This window comes from Entelurus aequoreus, linkage group LG05, assembly GCF_033978785.1.
Source record: "Entelurus aequoreus isolate RoL-2023_Sb linkage group LG05, RoL_Eaeq_v1.1, whole genome shotgun sequence".
Lineage (NCBI taxonomy): Eukaryota > Metazoa > Chordata > Actinopteri > Syngnathiformes > Syngnathidae > Entelurus > Entelurus aequoreus.
This window is the reverse complement of record NC_084735.1, coordinates 71,376,225-71,393,842: the sequence shown is the minus strand read 5'-3', so window position 1 is coordinate 71,393,842 and position 17,618 is coordinate 71,376,225. Positions and strand designations below refer to the sequence as shown.

At 40.0% G+C, this 17,618-nt stretch overlaps 2 protein-coding genes across 4 annotated transcripts in view; one reads left to right on the top strand and one right to left on the bottom strand.

Annotated features, from left to right (window-relative positions):
* The window catches only part of rab38c (RAB38c, member of RAS oncogene family), a 36,203-nt gene extending 20,389 nt beyond the window's left edge, over positions 1-15,814 (bottom strand). For 2 of the 3 annotated variants that reach the window (XR_009826347.1, XM_062048805.1), the window contains exons 1-3: positions 11,210-11,551; positions 3,322-3,452; positions 2,302-2,439 (exon numbers count right to left, since the gene is read on the bottom strand). Coding sequence is in view for 2 of the 3 variants with exons in the window: in XM_062048805.1 (XP_061904789.1) it covers positions 2,302-2,439; positions 3,322-3,452; positions 11,210-11,402 (462 nt within the window). In the remaining variant the exon portion in view is untranslated. Of the gene's footprint in view, positions 1-2,301; positions 2,440-3,321; positions 3,453-11,209; positions 11,610-15,703 lie in introns of those variants that run through there. The other variant, XM_062048806.1, reaches the window with a different exon arrangement.
* The window catches only part of LOC133650980 (ras-related protein Rab-39B-like), a 33,955-nt gene extending 17,988 nt beyond the window's left edge, over positions 1-15,967 (top strand). Inside the window, exons 4-10 of the mRNA XM_062048808.1 lie at positions 2,280-2,472; positions 11,226-11,417; positions 11,526-11,655; positions 12,035-12,091; positions 13,797-14,018; positions 14,420-14,690; positions 14,748-15,967. Coding sequence (XP_061904792.1) covers positions 13,804-14,018; positions 14,420-14,690; positions 14,748-14,903 — 642 coding nt within the window. The 5' untranslated portion in view covers positions 2,280-2,472; positions 11,226-11,417; positions 11,526-11,655; positions 12,035-12,091; positions 13,797-13,803 and the 3' untranslated portion in view covers positions 14,904-15,967. The remainder of the gene's footprint in view (positions 1-2,279; positions 2,473-11,225; positions 11,418-11,525; positions 11,656-12,034; positions 12,092-13,796; positions 14,019-14,419; positions 14,691-14,747) is intronic.
* The last annotated feature ends 1,651 nt before the right edge of the window (positions 15,968-17,618 follow it).

The window sequence follows — 17,618 nt, the reverse complement described above, 5'->3', positions numbered from 1 at the left end:
CGCCAGTTCACGCATATTCAACCAATACCCGCAAATTATACGGGGCCTTGAGCTTTGTGTTGTTTTCAAAAGTGTCTCTGAACGGCGCACAAACACGCACGTCACCTGTCTAATCGGTTTGTTTCTTGTGTAGACAAAGCAGGAACAAAAACGTGACACTATGTATTCATTGCTCAGCCCAGACCTACATCCGGTCCCTGTCTACCTCACTACGCCTTCTGGGTAATGTACTATATCAACATTTAGCAACACGTCCTAGTTTACATGTATTTATATATTTATTCAGCCTTTATTTATCCAGCGTAAGGCAATTAAGAACAGGTTCTCATTTGCAATGCTTAGCTAGCAAAGAGGCAGCATTTACATATTAGAGATGTTGAAGCGCGATGATGGTATTTCATCGTCTCTCATTTACCAAAAGTAATTACCACTATAGATCGCTCTCAACAGTTCACAAATGTGTCGGAACTAGAGTTGTACGGTATACCGGTACTAGTATAGTATCCCAGTACTACTGAATGAAAAACGGTAATATATTCTGTTTTTTTACAGGCATGACGCCGCTTTGTCGTCACGTCGTGACATTGCTGGTTTTACGAGCAGAGGAGCATGTTCGGCAGCGCACAATCACAAAGTTCTTCGAGCAGACACAGTGTGTAGACAGAAAAGGGAGAACAGACGCATTTTGGCTTAAAAACTAATGATAAAGGTGGAGCTATAACACTGAAACGCCGCTCAGCAAGAGGCTAACGTCCATCCGCAATCGGCAGTGTTTTAGCTACTTCTAAATCACTAATCCTCGCCTCCGTGGCGACAAATAAAGTAAGTTTTTTACAAGTATCATCCCTGCAGGACGAGAAATAGCTAAACATGTTTCACTACACACCGTAGCTCACCGGCATCACAATGTAAACAAACGCCATGGGTGGATCTACACCTAACATCCACTGTAATGATACCAAGTACTAGAGCATATCTTGTCGATACTACTATGATTAAATCCATATTTTTTATCGTCACAAAATCTTTTTTCTTTAAAAAAAATCATATTATGTTTATAAACTCAGGAATTACGTCCTTGGACACATAAGGACTTAAATTATGACCAATGCATGATCCTGTAACTACTTGGTATCGGATTGATACAGAAATTTGTGGTATCATCCAAAACTAATATAAAGTATCCAAACAACAGAAGAATAAGTGATTATTGCATTTTAACAGAAGTGTAGATAGAACACGTTGAAACGGAAAATAAGCAGATAGAAACAGTAAATGAACAAGTAGATTAATAATCCGTTTTTACAGCTTGTCCTTTATAATTTTGACAAAATAATAGAATGAGAAATGATACAATATGTTACTACATATGTCAGCAGACATATTAGGAGCCTTTGTTTGCTTACTTACTACTAAAAGACAAGTTGTCTAGTATGTTCACTATTTTATTTAAGGACAAAATTGTTTTTCGATTGCAATAAGTAACATATGCTTAATATACCGTAAGATTTTTGTTAAAATAAAGCCAATAATGCCTTTTTTGTAGTCCCCTTTATTTAGAAAAGTATCGAAAAGTATCTAAATACATTTTGGTACCGGTACCAAAATATTGGTATCAAGACAACCCGAGTCGGAACATAAATTAATGTTTAAAATGGACAAACACTTCAGGTGGGAAACGCGAACATTGTCTGCAATTTGTGGACGACAGAGCAGACAACAAACAATAAGAAAAAGTTTAAAAATCATAACTATAATGGATTATTACTATTACTAGTTGTAGTAAATTAAAACAGTATCATCATTTGGCAATGAGCTGGGACTATCTGATTTTACTGCTATCTAGTGTCTACATTTAAATATATGCGGTATAAAACAAGTAAAACATCAATACAGCATTTTTTTGGTTGAAATCATGTGTTTTTTTAGGCTAAGTTTACAAGAAACTTAAAACATTGGCAACAAATTCTTAAAATCACAAGTTGTTTCAAAGTTGTTGAGAAAAAAACAACCTCAAAACATTGCAACTTCCTGAAAAAGCCGCCGTGAATTCAGACATTTTAGGCTGCAACCATCACAAAAAAACCTGACACAGTCCCGGAGGAACTGAATATTCTTGTTAATAAATGACCACGTGTTCAAAGAGAGCTATGTTTTCCTTTCAACTTTCTCATGCACTCCAAATTATTTAAGTACAAAAAAAAAATCACTAGTTTTCAATTACCTTTTGTATTTTTGTCAAAGCATTTGCCAATTAATTCCAATGTGTTTGCTCGCAGGAAGAGGATTCACACATTTTACCTTGGCCGAAGTCCCGAACCAGCCGATGAAGCCGTTCTCGCGGCAGAAGGCGTCCAGTTTGGGTTGCTGGCACGTCGCCTGGTCTGCCTTGTTGGCTAAGAGGACGGCCGGAATGGGCCTGCCGTGGTTCAGCGTCACCTTCGCACAAACACAAGGCAACGATATATAACAGTAAGTTTGTAACCTTCTACTCTGTTGGTGTACTGAGTCGGTGACAGACGAGGTTTCCTGCTAAAAAGCCGCAAGATTTATTTTAGGATATGTAGCGAAGCCTGTTTTGTTCAAGTTTGGTGGTCATAAACAGGATCTTGGAAAACATTACTGGTGCAAGTATTTTCCTCATACTGTATGCATCATAATAGAGTTTAAACAAGAGTTGATACAATAAATCATGTTGTCCAGTAGCTCACTGAAATGACTTTATTGTATTAACTTTAATTAGCGATATAAAGTACCGTAATTTCCGGACTATAAGCCGCACCTGACTATAAGCCGCACCAGCTAAATTTAGGGGAAAATACAGATTGCTCCATATATAAGCCGCACCCGACTATAAGCCGCAGGGTTTTGATGTGTAATTAGCGTAGTATATAGGGGTTCCTGCTACCACGGAGGGGATTGTCGGGACAGAGATGACTGTTTGGGAACGCAAAGAGCCCATTTATTAACAATAAATCTTTCAATCATTCAATCAAACTTTCACATCTTTGACATGGCGAACAGCATTCATGCAGAGTACAAATAATACAACGGTGCAAAGTAATACAAAGTGCTCGCCTGTACGTTATCAAAATAACCAGCCTACCGGTATATGAAAAGTCAGTCTTTAATCATTGTGTCATCGTCTTCCTCCTGTGTACTAAAACCACCGAAATCCTCTTCGTCGGTGTCGGAGAAGAACAGGCCGTATATAAGCCGCACCCTTGTATAAGCCGCAGGGACCAGAACGAGGGGAAAAAGTAGCGGCTTATAGTCCGGAAATTACGGTATACGCGCTGCAAGTATAGGCGGACTTCCAACCTTGGAGTCCAGGTCGTCCTTCCACTTGAGCACAGCGTCGAAGGTGGACGCTCGTGTGATGTCAAAGACCACCAGCGCGCCCACGGCCTCGCGGTAGTAGACACGCGTCATGTTGCCGTAGCGCTCCTGTCCTAGGAAAGCAAGAAACAAATGTTTTTGTTTGCGTTTGTAGCTTTAATTCCAATGAGCTGTGTTTGTCCACACCTGTCTCTGTTTGAGCGTGTAGCTCCACTAATAGATGCCATGTATAATATAAAATGATGTAATATTAAAGAGTAGGATGCTAGTATAGATATGTGAGCTAAAATGGTAACAGAACACTCGCATTTTAACAGTATCATCATGCTAGCTTACCATATTTGCTAAAGAAAAACCCACATCCATGGCTGACTAACTCAGTTAGTCATCAGATTTTTATATTCAAATGTGTAGCAAAGCCTGTTATGTACTGTATTTATTTTTTAGCAGGTGGGCGTATACATCTGACAGGTGTCAAACTCAAGGCCGGGAGCCACATCTTTTTATGTGGAAATAATTTGTGTCAATAAGGAATTTCATCTTCCCTGATTAATAAATTGCAATTTTGAAAGAAAAATTAACTTGATATTATTTGATACAACAAGCTGTTCCAAGCTTTTTTCGCCATCGAAACTTTTTAAATTTTGATTCTCTACTCACCAAACTAAAATAGCTGCTTGTCACTTTGACTTCTAAATCCAAAGCAAGTTTTCCCATCAGTTGGTTGGTAAAATATGATAATAATCAAATGAAGGTGCAATTGTGTCATTATTAAGCAGTCCCTCCAGAGTTTTGTGTGCTTTTTTGTGATTGATGCAGCCTAAAATGCCTGATTTTCACCCTCTAGTTTAGGGGTGTGAAACGTATTTTCATTGAGGGCCACATAGTAGTTATGGCAGCTCTCAGAGAGCTGCTTGTAACAGTGAATAACATATACATTTAAATTGCCTCGTGACAAGCCCTGGATCACCAGCCACCTAAAGGTGCTGCTGAATAAAAAGAAGCTAGCCTTCAGATCTGGTGATCGGGACGAGTTGAGGAGGATACAGTGGCAGCTTAAAGTTCAGCTGCAAGAAGGAAAAGATGCCTACAGAAGGAAGCTCCAGGCTAAACTCCAACAGAACAACACTCGTGATGTGTGGAAGGGCATGAAAACCATCACAGGCTTCAACAACAAAGCCAAACTGCTGGATGGGGATGTGGATAGAGCCAATGAGCTGAATTTGTTTTTCAATAGATTTAGCAATGCACCCCTTACTGGATCTCCCCCCACTACTCCTGTCCTCACACCTCCCCTGGACATCAATACACAAACTCCTTCTCTGTTACCTGCCACCGCTGTTTCTTATCCCCCCCCACTTACCCCCACTGAGAAAGCCAGCCCGGTGTGTCTGACACCTGGACGTGTGAGACGACAGCTGAAGAGTCAACCCAGCCAAGTCAGCAAGCCCTGACCGAGTCAACCCCTGGGTCCTGAAGACTTGTGCTGCTCCGCTAACTGAGATCGTGCACTTCATCTTCAACCTGAGTCTGAAGTCAGAACGGATACCAGCGCTATGGAAAACATCCTGCATAGTGCCGGTGCCCAAGAAGCCCATCCCATCGGGCTTGAATGACTTCAGACCAGTTGCCCTGACGTCCCATTTCATGAAGGTCCTCGAGAGACTTGTGCTGGATCAGCAGAGACCCCTGGTGGCTCCTTCCCTGGATCCTCTACAGTTTGCATATCAGCCCCATGTAGGAGTGGATGATGCTGTTATCTACCTGCTGCATCATGCTCACTCTCACCTGGATGGTGGGAAGGGCACTGTGAGGATCATGTTCTTTGATTTCTCCAGTGCCTTTAACACCATTCAGCCAATTCTGATGAGTGACAAGTTGCTCAGGATGGGTGTCAGTTCATCTAGTGTCTCCTAGATCACTGATTACTAGTCTGACCAGTCTGTGCGACTGGGGAGCTCCCTGTCAGATACTGTGGTCATTGGTGTAGGTGCTCCACAGGAGGCCGTCCTGTCTCCTTTCCTGTTCACCCTGTACACCTCAGACTTCCAGTATAGTTCCAGGTCCTGCCACCTCCAGAAATACTCTGACGACTCTGCTGTGGTTGGGTGTATCAGAGAGGGACAGGAATTGGAGTACAGGACACTGATCACTGTCTTTGTGGAGTGGTCTCAGGCAAACCATCTGGTCCTTAATGTGGACAAGACCAAGGAGCTGGTCATCGACTTCAAGAAGAGAGTGACCCCGGTGGAGCCCATCAAGATCCAGGGCCGGGAGGTGGCAGTAGTGGGGCAGTGCAAGTACCTGGGAGTCCACTTGAACAGCAGACTGGACTGGAAGGACAACTGCAAAGCTGTTTATAAGAAGGGCATGAGCAGACTCTTTTTCCTGAGGAAGCTTAGGTCCTTTAATGTGTGCAGCAAGCTGTTGGAGATATTTTATCAGTCTGTTGTGGCCAGTGCCCTGTACTTTGCAGTGGTTTGTTGGGGCAGCAGCACCAGCAAAAGGGACTCACACCGGATTGACAAACTGATCCGGAAAGCCGGCCAAACTATTGGCAAGGAGTTGGAGCCGTTTGTGTCAGTGAGGGATAGGAGGACACTGGACAAATTGCTGTCCATAATGGACAATCCTGCCCACCCACTCCACCAGACAATTGAGGGACAGCGGAGTTCATACTCCAACAGGCTCCTTCAGCTTCGTTCCCACAGTGTTCGATTCAAGAACTCCTTCATTCCGCACTCCATTCAGCTGTATAATCACTCGCCATACAGCAATAGATGATATCTGTCTATTACCTGACACCTGACATGTTAGCTACTTCTCTTTGTTTTTAATGTCTATTTTCTATTTTCCGCTGGATTTACTCTATATTTTATGCTGCAGCTGTCACATATACTGTAATATTGTACATGGTAATTGTTATATATTGTATATATGATATAGACATAATATAATACATCAGCATGTATAATATACTGTACATATATTATGTAAATATTACATATATATGTTATATTTTATATCGCTATATTTAGTCTATTTATACCTGCATTGTCCTTTCCATCCTTACACTTTCCATCATTGTAACTGACCTACTGTGTTGAACAATTTCCCTTGTGGATCATTAAAGTTAGTCTAAGTCTAAGTGATATTATTACACAATTACTTATTAAATACATATACAGTGAGGTCCACAAGTATTTGCACACCCTGCAATTTTGCAAGTTCTCCCACTTATAAATTAGGGCGAGGTCTGAAATGTTCGTCATAGATGTATTTCCACTATTAGAGACATAATCTAAAAGGAAAAATCCGGAAATCACATCGTATGATTTTTTTAATGATTTATTTGTATGTTACTGGGGCTCATAAGTATTTGCACACATGAGAATCAGCAAGAATTATGACTCTCAAAGAGCTTTCAGTCTACTTTAAAAAAAAGTCCACCTTTACCCCACAACTAATCACCCACCCACCACCCCTTTGAGCTCATTAAAGTCACCTGTGCAGCCCACAGTCAGTCAAGGTCCAACTGCTACCGTGGGCAAGACTAAAGAGCTGTCAAAAGAGGCCAGAGACAAAATTGTAGAGCTCCACAAAGCTGGAAAAGGCTATGGGACAGTTGGGAAGCAGCTTGGTGATAATAGATCAGCTGTTGCAGCAATTGTTAGAACATGGAAGAGGCTAAACATGACTACTAATCTATCTCGGACTGGGGCTCCATGTAAGATCTCTCCTCGTGAGGCATCACTCATGATAAGAAAAGTGAGGAATCAGCCCAGGACTACACGGCAGGAGCTGGTGAAGGACCTGAAGAGAGCTGGGACCACTGTTTTCAAGGCTACTATCAGTAGAACACTACGGCGTAGTGGTTTAAAATCATGCATCGCACAGAAGGTTCCCCTGCTTAAGTCAGCCCATGTCTAGGCCCGTCTGAAGTTTGCCAATGGCCATCTGGATGATCCATGGGAGAAAGTCATTTGGTCAGATGAGACCAAAATATAACTTTTTGGTATAAACTCCACTCGTCGGGTTTGGAGGAAAAAGAAGGATGAGTATCATCCCAAGAACACCATCCCTACAGTGAAGCATGGAGGTGGAAACATCATGCTTTGAGGGTGCGCTTCAGCAAAGGGGAAAGGAAAACTGCACTCTATTAAGGAGAGGAAGAAAATCTCTCATATATTGAGAGGTTTTGGCCAAAAACCTCCTTCCCTCAGTCAGAGCATTGAAGATGGGTCGTGGCTGGGTCTTCCAACATGAAGCACACAGCCAGGATAACCAAGGAGTGGGTCCATACCAAGCATATCAAGGTTCTGGAGTGGCCTAGCCAGTCTCCAGATCTAAATCCAATAGAAAATCTTTGGAGGGAGCTGAAACTTCGTGTTTTTTGGCGACAGCCCCGAAACCTGACTGATCTAGAGAAGATTTGTGTGGAGGAGTGGGCCAAAATCCCTGTTGCCGTGTGTGCAAACCTGGTGAAGAACTATAGGAAACATTTGACCTCTGTAATTGCATTCTGCACTAAATATTAACACTGATGTTCTCAGGTGTGCAAATACTTATGAACCCCAGTAACATACAAATAAATCATTAAAAAAACATGCAATGTGATTTCCGGATTTTTCTTTTTAGATTATGTCTCTAACAGTGGAAATACATCTATGATGAACATTTCAGACCTTTCCCTAATTTCTAAGTGGGAGAACTTGCAAAATTGCAGGGTGTGCAAATACTTGTGGACCTCACTGTATATATATTTTATGTACACTGTAAAAAAAATCTGTAGATTTTACAGTAAAAAAAAAAAAAAACTTCAGCTCTGTTGTCCAAATTTTACTGTAAAATGTACAATGTTTTTTACAGCTTGTAATTGAAAAAAGAAAACCACAGTTTTTAGTGTGTAATGCAATTGTGTTTTCATTTTGGTACAATTTTGGTGACTAAATTAACAGTTTTCCACCGTAAAAATAATTTTGACAGTACACAATTTGCTGGAAAACTTGCTTTAAAACAGGGGTGTCAAAGTCATTTTAGCTCAGGGGCCGCTTGGAGAAAATCTATTCCCACGTGGGCCGGACGGGTAAAATCACTGCATAATAACTTAAAAATACAACTATGACAACTTCAGATTGTTGTCTTTGTTTTACCTCGGCCTAAATTAGAACAAGTACATTCTGAAAATTTACACATCACAAATAATCCTCTTGACAAAACACTTTAAGTTAGTTGAAAATTCTGAGGAAAAAATTGGTGCAGTTTCAAAAACACCAGGAAGAACACAATGAACTTAGACTGTGCAGTTGCAGCCCCACTATACCGTGTACTTCTTGCATGGTATACTTGCTTGCCCTGATATAAACTATTTGCTTGCCTAACAAAATTGCTATTGCGACATCCAGTGGACACATTTAAAACAGCAGTTTCTTTCATTTTAAAAATGCAGCTCAATTTTACACTCAGCAAACTCAGCTCAGCATGTTTGACATCCCTGCTTTAAAATCATGAGTCAAGCCGATATTTAAGTTTTTAATTTAACACACAAAAAAATGTCTGCAATGTAATACTAGATCAAGTTTAAAAGATATGAATTTGCTTGCAGTACATGTATTTTTTTCTGTCAAAATGGAAAGTTGAATCCATTTAGTAAGAAAAAAACGCAAATGAATTCCAGGCTTTTTACGGGCCAAGTAAAATAATGTGGCGGGCCTTGAGTTTGACACCTGTGTTAGTTTAGCCCATCTAGCTAGGGCAAGGGTCGGCAACCCAACATGTAGAAAGAGCCATATTGGACCAAAAATACAAAAACCTAATCTGTCTGGAGCCGCAAAAAGTTAAAAGCCTTATAACAAAGTGTTATAATGAAGGCAACACATTAAAAGTAAGTGTCTCAGAGGGTGAGATAACTCCTGGAAATTACTGGCTTAAAACTGCCAAAGGTATAGATTTGTGGGTCCAAGTTAAAGGAAAGGACAGGCTGTCTTCTTCTAATAGATTTATTACAATCTTTGCAAACTGGGTAACATTTGCTGTGGTCTGGAACAACATGACACACAATCAGAAATGCAGCCAATATTACATACAGATATGTCATTAGACATGCAAATATAAATTAAATACACAGAGGAGATAAGTAAAGGAAATTAAATGAGCTCAACCCACAAACGAGGCATAATGATGCAATATGTACACACAGCTAGCCTAAATAGCATGTTAGCATGGATTATTAGCACTCCACGCAAGTCAATTACATCAACAAAGCTCACCTTAGTGCATTCACGCACAGCATAAAAAGTTTGGTGGACAAAATGAGACAAAGGAGTGGCATATATGGGGGGCGGTATAGCTCGGTTGGTAGAGTGGCCGTGCCAGCAACTTGAGGGTTCCAGGTTCGATCCCCGCTTCCGCCATCCTATAGTCACTGCTGTTGTGTCCTTGGGCAAGACACTTTACCCACCTGCTCCCAGTGCCACCCACACTGGTTTAAATGTAACTTAGATATTGGGTGTCACTATGTAAAAGCGCTTTGAGTCACTAGAGAAAAGCGCTATATAAATATAATTCACTTCACTTCATAAAACACGTCTTCCTGTGGCAGCATAGGAGAAAGTTATACACCTAAACCAACTACGGTGAGTTCAAGGACCGCCAAAATTAGTAGGACAAAACGGCGCTGGCCAAATACTGTCATCAGTGAAGCATAAACACAAAACCTATTAAACAGTGGGTTTTCTAACAATTAGGAAGGTTTGTGTTATGTTTGTCCTCTTAGAGAAACAATATTAAAACAACAAATATATATTTCCCCCCATCTTTTTTCCATTTTTGAAAAAGCTCCAGGGAGCCACTAGGGCGGTGCTAAAGAGCGGCGGGTTGCTGACCCCCGAGCTAGGGCTTTGCTTCTCAAATAACAAAATGATAACCTGCTCCTGTCCTTCTATCGCTGCTCCGTTGAGTCAATACTGACCTGCGGCATCTCCGTGTGGTTTTCTAGCTGCACGGTGGCAGAGAGAAAGAGATTACAGGGGGTCATAAACGCGGCCCAGAAGATGTCCTCTTACATCTCTAGAGGACCTGCATAAGAGACACTGCAACAGGAGAGCATCCTCAAGGACTCATCCCACCCAGGTCACCACTGGCTTGAACTCTTGCCCTCAGGGAGGCGTTATAAGACCATCAAAGCAAGGACAAATAGACTGAAAAACAGTTTCTATCCTAGAGCTGTTATTGCCCTAAACTCTGCACTTACCTGAACACTCACCACTTTATTACTTGCTTACCTCTGATAAAGATCTGCTGTGCAATATGTTTTTTTAACATTATGTTTTTAAATTTTAAATTGTTTTATTATTGTTGTTGTCTTAACACTATTTCATGTAGGTTTGTTTTAAAAGCACTGAGCTGGATTGCTGTCCAATTTCGTTGTTTCCATACAATGACAATAAAGGTATTCTGATTCTGATGTATGACTAAAAAATAACTGAGAAGCACTGATCTATAGGGCAAGTTTGCACGATAAAGCATTGAAAATGCTCTATGGCGGTGACACTTTTGATTCACTTTTCCATTCATGCTAGTGGGGGCAACTTGGAAAGGCTTCCCTGTTATTTTGTATGTTTTGATTCCATGGTGGCCAGCATGTGACCCACGTTATCCGCATGTGATTCGCTGGCAGCGTCGACATTCCACAACCAGGCAACAAAATGACTGGGAGGGACCACGCAGCTCACACAATATCACGCAACACATCACAAAAATAGGTCAATTTAACTTATCCATAGATATTGTGTTGCTTTTTTCCCCAGGATACAGCAACCCAACACAATACAAAGTTATTTAGCAAGTTTCCACACACCCACTCACTCACCTGCTATGTCCCACAGCTGAAGACGGATGACGATGTTGTGGCCCCACTGAAGCACCTTAAGGGCGAAGTCCACCCCGATGGTGGCTCGGTAATGCTGCGAAAAGATGTGGTGGACGTACCGCTTAATGATGGACGTCTTGCCCACCCCCAAGTCGCCGATGACCAACACTTTGAACAGGAGCTCCCGCTGCATGGCTCCAACAAGAAGGTATGGAGGACAGGTTGTATAGCTTACAAGTCACAACATTTTCAGCGGCGGAGACATTTAAAAGTTATTTGTTGGTGAAAAAGTGACCTCTCTGAGGAACTCCCACAGTCTCACTCCCACTCGACTCTTCTGGGAGCTGCCGGTGCGTTCAGGTGTTCAGCTGAAAGCGTGGGATTCCCCGGAGATGGCTTGCTGAAACAGGGGAAAAAACGCAAAGCGAATGTTATTCCTCCGTCTGGTGAGTACATTTTAAGGGTAAATTGTATTTGATATTATTATTTTGTTTTTGATTGAAACTTTTGTGGAGCTTTGTGTAAAGAAACGTAAAATCTCGGATGACCTTGAAGGCGCCGCGGTGCTGTTTTTTTTGTTTTTTTTGCCCCTGCGTCTCTCGTGTGTACATTACGGTAAAATGGTGCTGATGAGGGCAAGGAGGAGGGCTGTTGTGTGATGCCGTTGTTGTTCTGCTGCCATTTCGTCGCAAATAACAACAAAAATAAGCACCGCGGCATCTCATTGAATAACCACTGAGGTTCGTGAGGGTTTTTAATGACGTCAGAGATCGGGTTTTTACGATGCACGACTGGTGAACATTTTTTCCCTTGTCGTTTTTGAAGGCATCATCGTCGACATGGAGCTGGCTTTTGACACATATTGAGCCATAAATTTAAAAGGTAAGTCCCCATCATCTATTTGTATTGTCTTAATGATTCCTGTTAATATTTGTATGGCTTTCTGAGCCGAATGATTGTATTCATGCTATATTTCCAAGGAGCTTTTTAGATAATATGATGAAGGCCTCCATGTTTGATGTTAGCAAAGATTTATCTTCCCTTCAATTATTCTTTTTGAACAAGACTATTTGTAGATTAAATAATAAAGTCCACATGGCAAACACATGTAAAACATATTCAAATAAAATGTATTCATAATATTTTGCATCAAAAAATATTTTTCAATGTATTACTATCAAATATAATCTGATAAAAAAAAAAAAAAAAACTATGAGCGCCGGTCAAAAAACATTGGCATTCCCAGTTGTGGCTGCAGGTAACCACCTGATTCATTTTTTAAATTCACTTTACAAGATGGCAGTAGCTCCATTATTATTATTACTATTATTATTATTATTATTATTATTATTATTATAAGTATCTTCAACGGTCAGCATCCAGCAGCTTTATTTACCTCCTTATCGCTATTACAAGATTGGTTCTTTTGCCACTGTGTTGTGCAATATCATTATTAAAAAATGAACGTGTGACTACAGAGTGTTGTTTCCCTATCAATTTTCTCATGCACTCCAAATTATTATTAAAGCTAGAGAATGTATTTGTATTTCATTATGTGTATAATGTGTGTATAAATATATATATATATATACATATATATACACATGTGTGTGTGTATATACGTATTGTATATATATATGTGTGTGTATATACTATATATATATATATATATGTGTGTGTGTGTATATATATGTGTGTGTGTATATATGTATATATATATATACACGTGTGTATATATATGTGTGTGTGTGTGTATATATATATATATACACACAAATGTATATATACATATATATATGTATATATAATACATATATGCACATTTTATATATATATGTATATATGCATATGTGCATGTGTATTTATGTGTATATAGGTATATATATATATATGTATATATATATGTGCGTGTGTATATATATATACATGTGTATGCATATATGTATGTGTGAGTATATATATATATATATATATATATATATATATATATATATATATATATATATATATATATATATATATATATATATATATATATATATGCGTGTGTATATATATATACATGTGTATGCATATATGTATGTGTGAATATATATATGTGTGTATATATATACAGTATATATATATATATATATATATATATATATGCATGTGTATATATATATATATATATATATACATATATATATATATATATATATATATATATATATATACATATGTATATATATATATATATATATATATGCATGTGTATATATATATATATATATATATACATATATATATATATATATATATATATATATATATACACATGCATATATATATATATATATATATATATATATATATATATATATATATATATATATATATATATATATATATATATATATATATATATATATATATATATATATATATACATACAGTATGTAAGTGTACGTATATGTGTGTATGTATTTTGTTTCAGAAGTATGAGTTTGCAGTTTTGGGTTAGGCTATAATTAGAGCATTGATGGGTGTTCCTAAAATGTCGCAAAAAAACTCAGCTGACATGTTTTATGCCCTTTCGCCCTGACAGATCTGACATGGACACAATATGGCTTTATCAGTTTCGTCTCATCGTCATCGGAGACTCCACGGTGGGCAAGTCGTGTTTGATCCGCAGGTTCACCGAGGGCCACTTCGCCCACGTGTCGGACCCCACTGTGGGGGTGGACTTCTTCTCCCGCCTGCTGGAGATCGAGCCGGGCAAAAGGATCAAACTCCAGATCTGGGACACTGCGGGGCAAGAGCGGTTCAGGCGAGTATAACTCCAAAGTTGAACGCAAAACATTCTGACTTTTGAGGCACATTTTCAGCTGAAAAATGTCCTCCTAACGTTAGATTTTGACATGTTGCTGCAAATGGGAGTCCCACAAGGTTTAATAAAGGCGGTATAGCTCGATTGGTAGAGCGGCCGTGCCAGCAACTTGAGGGTTGCAGGTTCGATCCCCGCTTCCGCCATCCTAGTCACTGCCGTTGTGTCCTTGGGCAAGACACTTTACCCACCTGCTCTCAGTGCCACTCACACTGGTTTAAATGTAACTTAGATATTGGGTTTCACTATGTAAAGCACTTTGAGTCACTAGAGAAAAGTGCTATATAAAATATAATTGATTGATTGATTGATTGATAATTCCAAGCCCCTTTTGCCTCCTGCAGGTCCATCACCAGGGCATACTACCGCAACTCGGTGGGGGGTCTCTTGCTCTTCGACATCACCAACCGCCGCTCCTTCCAGAACGTGCACAACTGGCTGGAGGAGGCGCAAAGTCACGTCCAGCCGCACGGCATCGTTTTCCTGCTGGTGGGCCACAAGTGTGACCTGGAGGCTCAGCGCCAGGTGAGCCGGCAGGAGGCCGAAAAGCTGGCGGGGGCCTACGGCATGCACTACGTGGAGACGTCGGCCCGAGACGCCATCAACGTAGAGAAGGTTCGTCGGACACGTTCAAATTCGCCTTCAATTGGTTGACTTTATGATTGTCTGAAGGCGTTCATGGATCTGACCAGGGAGATCTTTGAGCTGGTGCGGAGCGGCGACATCAAGATCCAGGACGGCTGGGAGGGCGTCAAGAGCGGATTCGTCCCCAACATCGTCCATTCGTCGGAGGAGGTGACCAAGAGCGGACGGCAATGCCTCTGCTGAACTGTACGTCATTTCTTTGGACTCCATCTTTGGGAGAGCCGAAAGTAGTCGTATGACCCTCCCATTTCTACAAATATGTCCATCTTGAAAGTAATATGCTTTACTTCTCATGTGCTGCTTGGTCATACTACTATTCTAAGCACAAGAAGCCTTCAGCTTCACGTTCGCTTTACTGCTTTTTGGGGGTTTTTCTTCACGTCTTTACAACTAATAAACATCGGAGAGCCACTTCAAACATAACAACTATGTAGTCAGGATGAGGCAACACCTTCACTAACTGCACAAGGGAGTATTGAGGTCACACTGATAAGTAACACATACAAAAATAAAAGTGGTTATAATGCAAAATTGTAACAAGTGAAAATGTCATATGACGTAAAATGGTCTGTGTCATGGTACTATTACAACTTTTAGTTTTCATATTTTACCAATTTTTCTCCTGGGTGTGACCCACACAAACACGATTTTGAACAGTCAATGTAAGTCAAAACGGGATCTTAGTTTGTTTGTGATGAACATGAAATATTGCCTCATTTTGACTGAATAGTGCTCACTTGATTTAAGGTGAAAGAGTCTCTAAGAGTGCCTTGTGGAGAAAAGAAGCTTTTGTGTACAGTCAACTCCCCGTTGCTAGGCAGAACTGTGTTTATATTATTTTAGCGTGGCGGGGATGGAAGCTCTAAAATTTACTTTTAAAAGTCTCATTGTAATTCAAATGTATCGAAGCGTATATAAAAAGTGAATTATAAATATTTATGTGAAAATTAAACGTTGGAACAGTGGAAGTTAAAAGTTCTTACTTGCCAAACCATTACGGGTGGAAGGCGGCACCTGGTGGTCAAAAGCAGTAACTGCAGTAAACTGAGCCGCTTTCTGTTTTGATGAATTATAAGCTAAAACATGAGTTGGTTTTAATAGACACAAACAAAAACAAGCAATTCAAGTTCATATGTTGAAAATAAACTGTGTACAAAACAAATTTAAATTACGCAATAACACGCAAAAGCTGCTTCTTGGCTAACACGAACCACACTTTCGGTCTACTTGAGCGGTTCCGGTGTTGTACCGAAATCTGTTACCCATCGGAATTTGTAACTCCAGGGGGCGATGTTCCCATGGCGTTTGTTTGATGGTTAAACGGCAAGCCCAAAGAGGAGGAGAAGAAGAACGCTTGCGTAAATGGCGTAAACTATCCTTATCTATATTGGAAAATGTATGTGAGAGAATCAACAGCTGATACAATGGACTCATACTATAATGAAAGTAAGTCATTGATTTCCAGAATATGTGTAATTTATTAATGCTGAAATTCTGACAACTGACGTTTCAGCATTAAGGATAGTTTACGCCATTTACGCAAGCGTTCTTCTCCTCCTCCTCCGTTCTTCTTCTCCTCATTGGGCTTGCCGTTTAACCATATAAACAAACGCCATGGGAACATCGCCCCCTGGAGTTACAAATTCCGATGGGTAACAGATTTCGGTACAACACCGGTGCTCGTTCATCTTCTTGCAATAGTGATCACATGTCTTTAAAACACATCTGAGCTAATACAAATAAAATGTTTAACATGTTTATGCTTGCTGTGCAAATAAAGACAATTAGCCAGGAGCTAATTGCTTAACAGAAACCGGAAGCGCTCTTCCCGGAAGAGAACAACTACCAATAATGCCTTTGTGGTAAGTATTAGCCACTCGTAGTTAGAAGGGCAAAACTATGCAGTGTTTTTAGAGAAGTCCGTTCAATCTATTATTGGGTAAAGACAAACGCAAAGCTGTAATGTGTTTTGTCACGAAAGGCGAACCGTAGATGGGTCCGTGATGGGTCCGGCAACACCGATGCATCGGCGCATGCGTCGAGCTCATAGAGCAAAACCCTGTGTCGGTGCGCGTACCGCTTTTAGAAAGTCACGTGACCGATACGCGAACTGTGTCGCACTGACGCCTCCTCTGTGCCCTGTGAGCGGCTCTTTGCTACAGCCGGAGAAATAATAACTAAGAGAAATCGTCTAAAATTTAATACGTTGGGAAAACTGTTTTTTTTAAATAAAAATGTGTAAAAAAATAAAAATAAATAACCCAGTCCACAAGCATCCTCATTCACAACACGTTCTCTTAGATTTCCATGTTATGAATCATAACATGGAAATCTAAGAGATCTAATATCGGCCGATAAATGCTTTAAAATGTAATATCGGAAACTATCGGTATCGGGTTTTTTTTTATCGGTATCGTTTTTTTTGTTGTTTTTTTAAAATTAAATCAACATAAAAAACAAGATACACTTACAATTAGTACACCAACCCAAAAAACCTCCCTCCCCCATTTACACTCATTCGCACAAAAGGGTTGTTTCTTTCTGTTATTAATATTCTGGTTCCTACATTATAAATCAATATATATCAATACAGTCTGCAAGGGATACAGTCCGTAAGCACACATGATTGTGCGTGCTGCTGGTCCACTAATAGTACTCAATCAATCAATCAATGTTTATTTATATAGCCCTAAATCACAAGTATCTCAAAGGGCTGTACAAGCCACAACGACATCCTCGGTACAGAGCCCACATACGGGCAAGGAAAACTCACCCCAGTGGGACGTCAATGTGAATGACTATGAGAAACCTTGGAGAGGACCGCATATGTGGGTACAGTATCGACACAGTATCAATAGTTTTGCAATGTGTCGAAACGCTTCATGACGCCTCATCAAC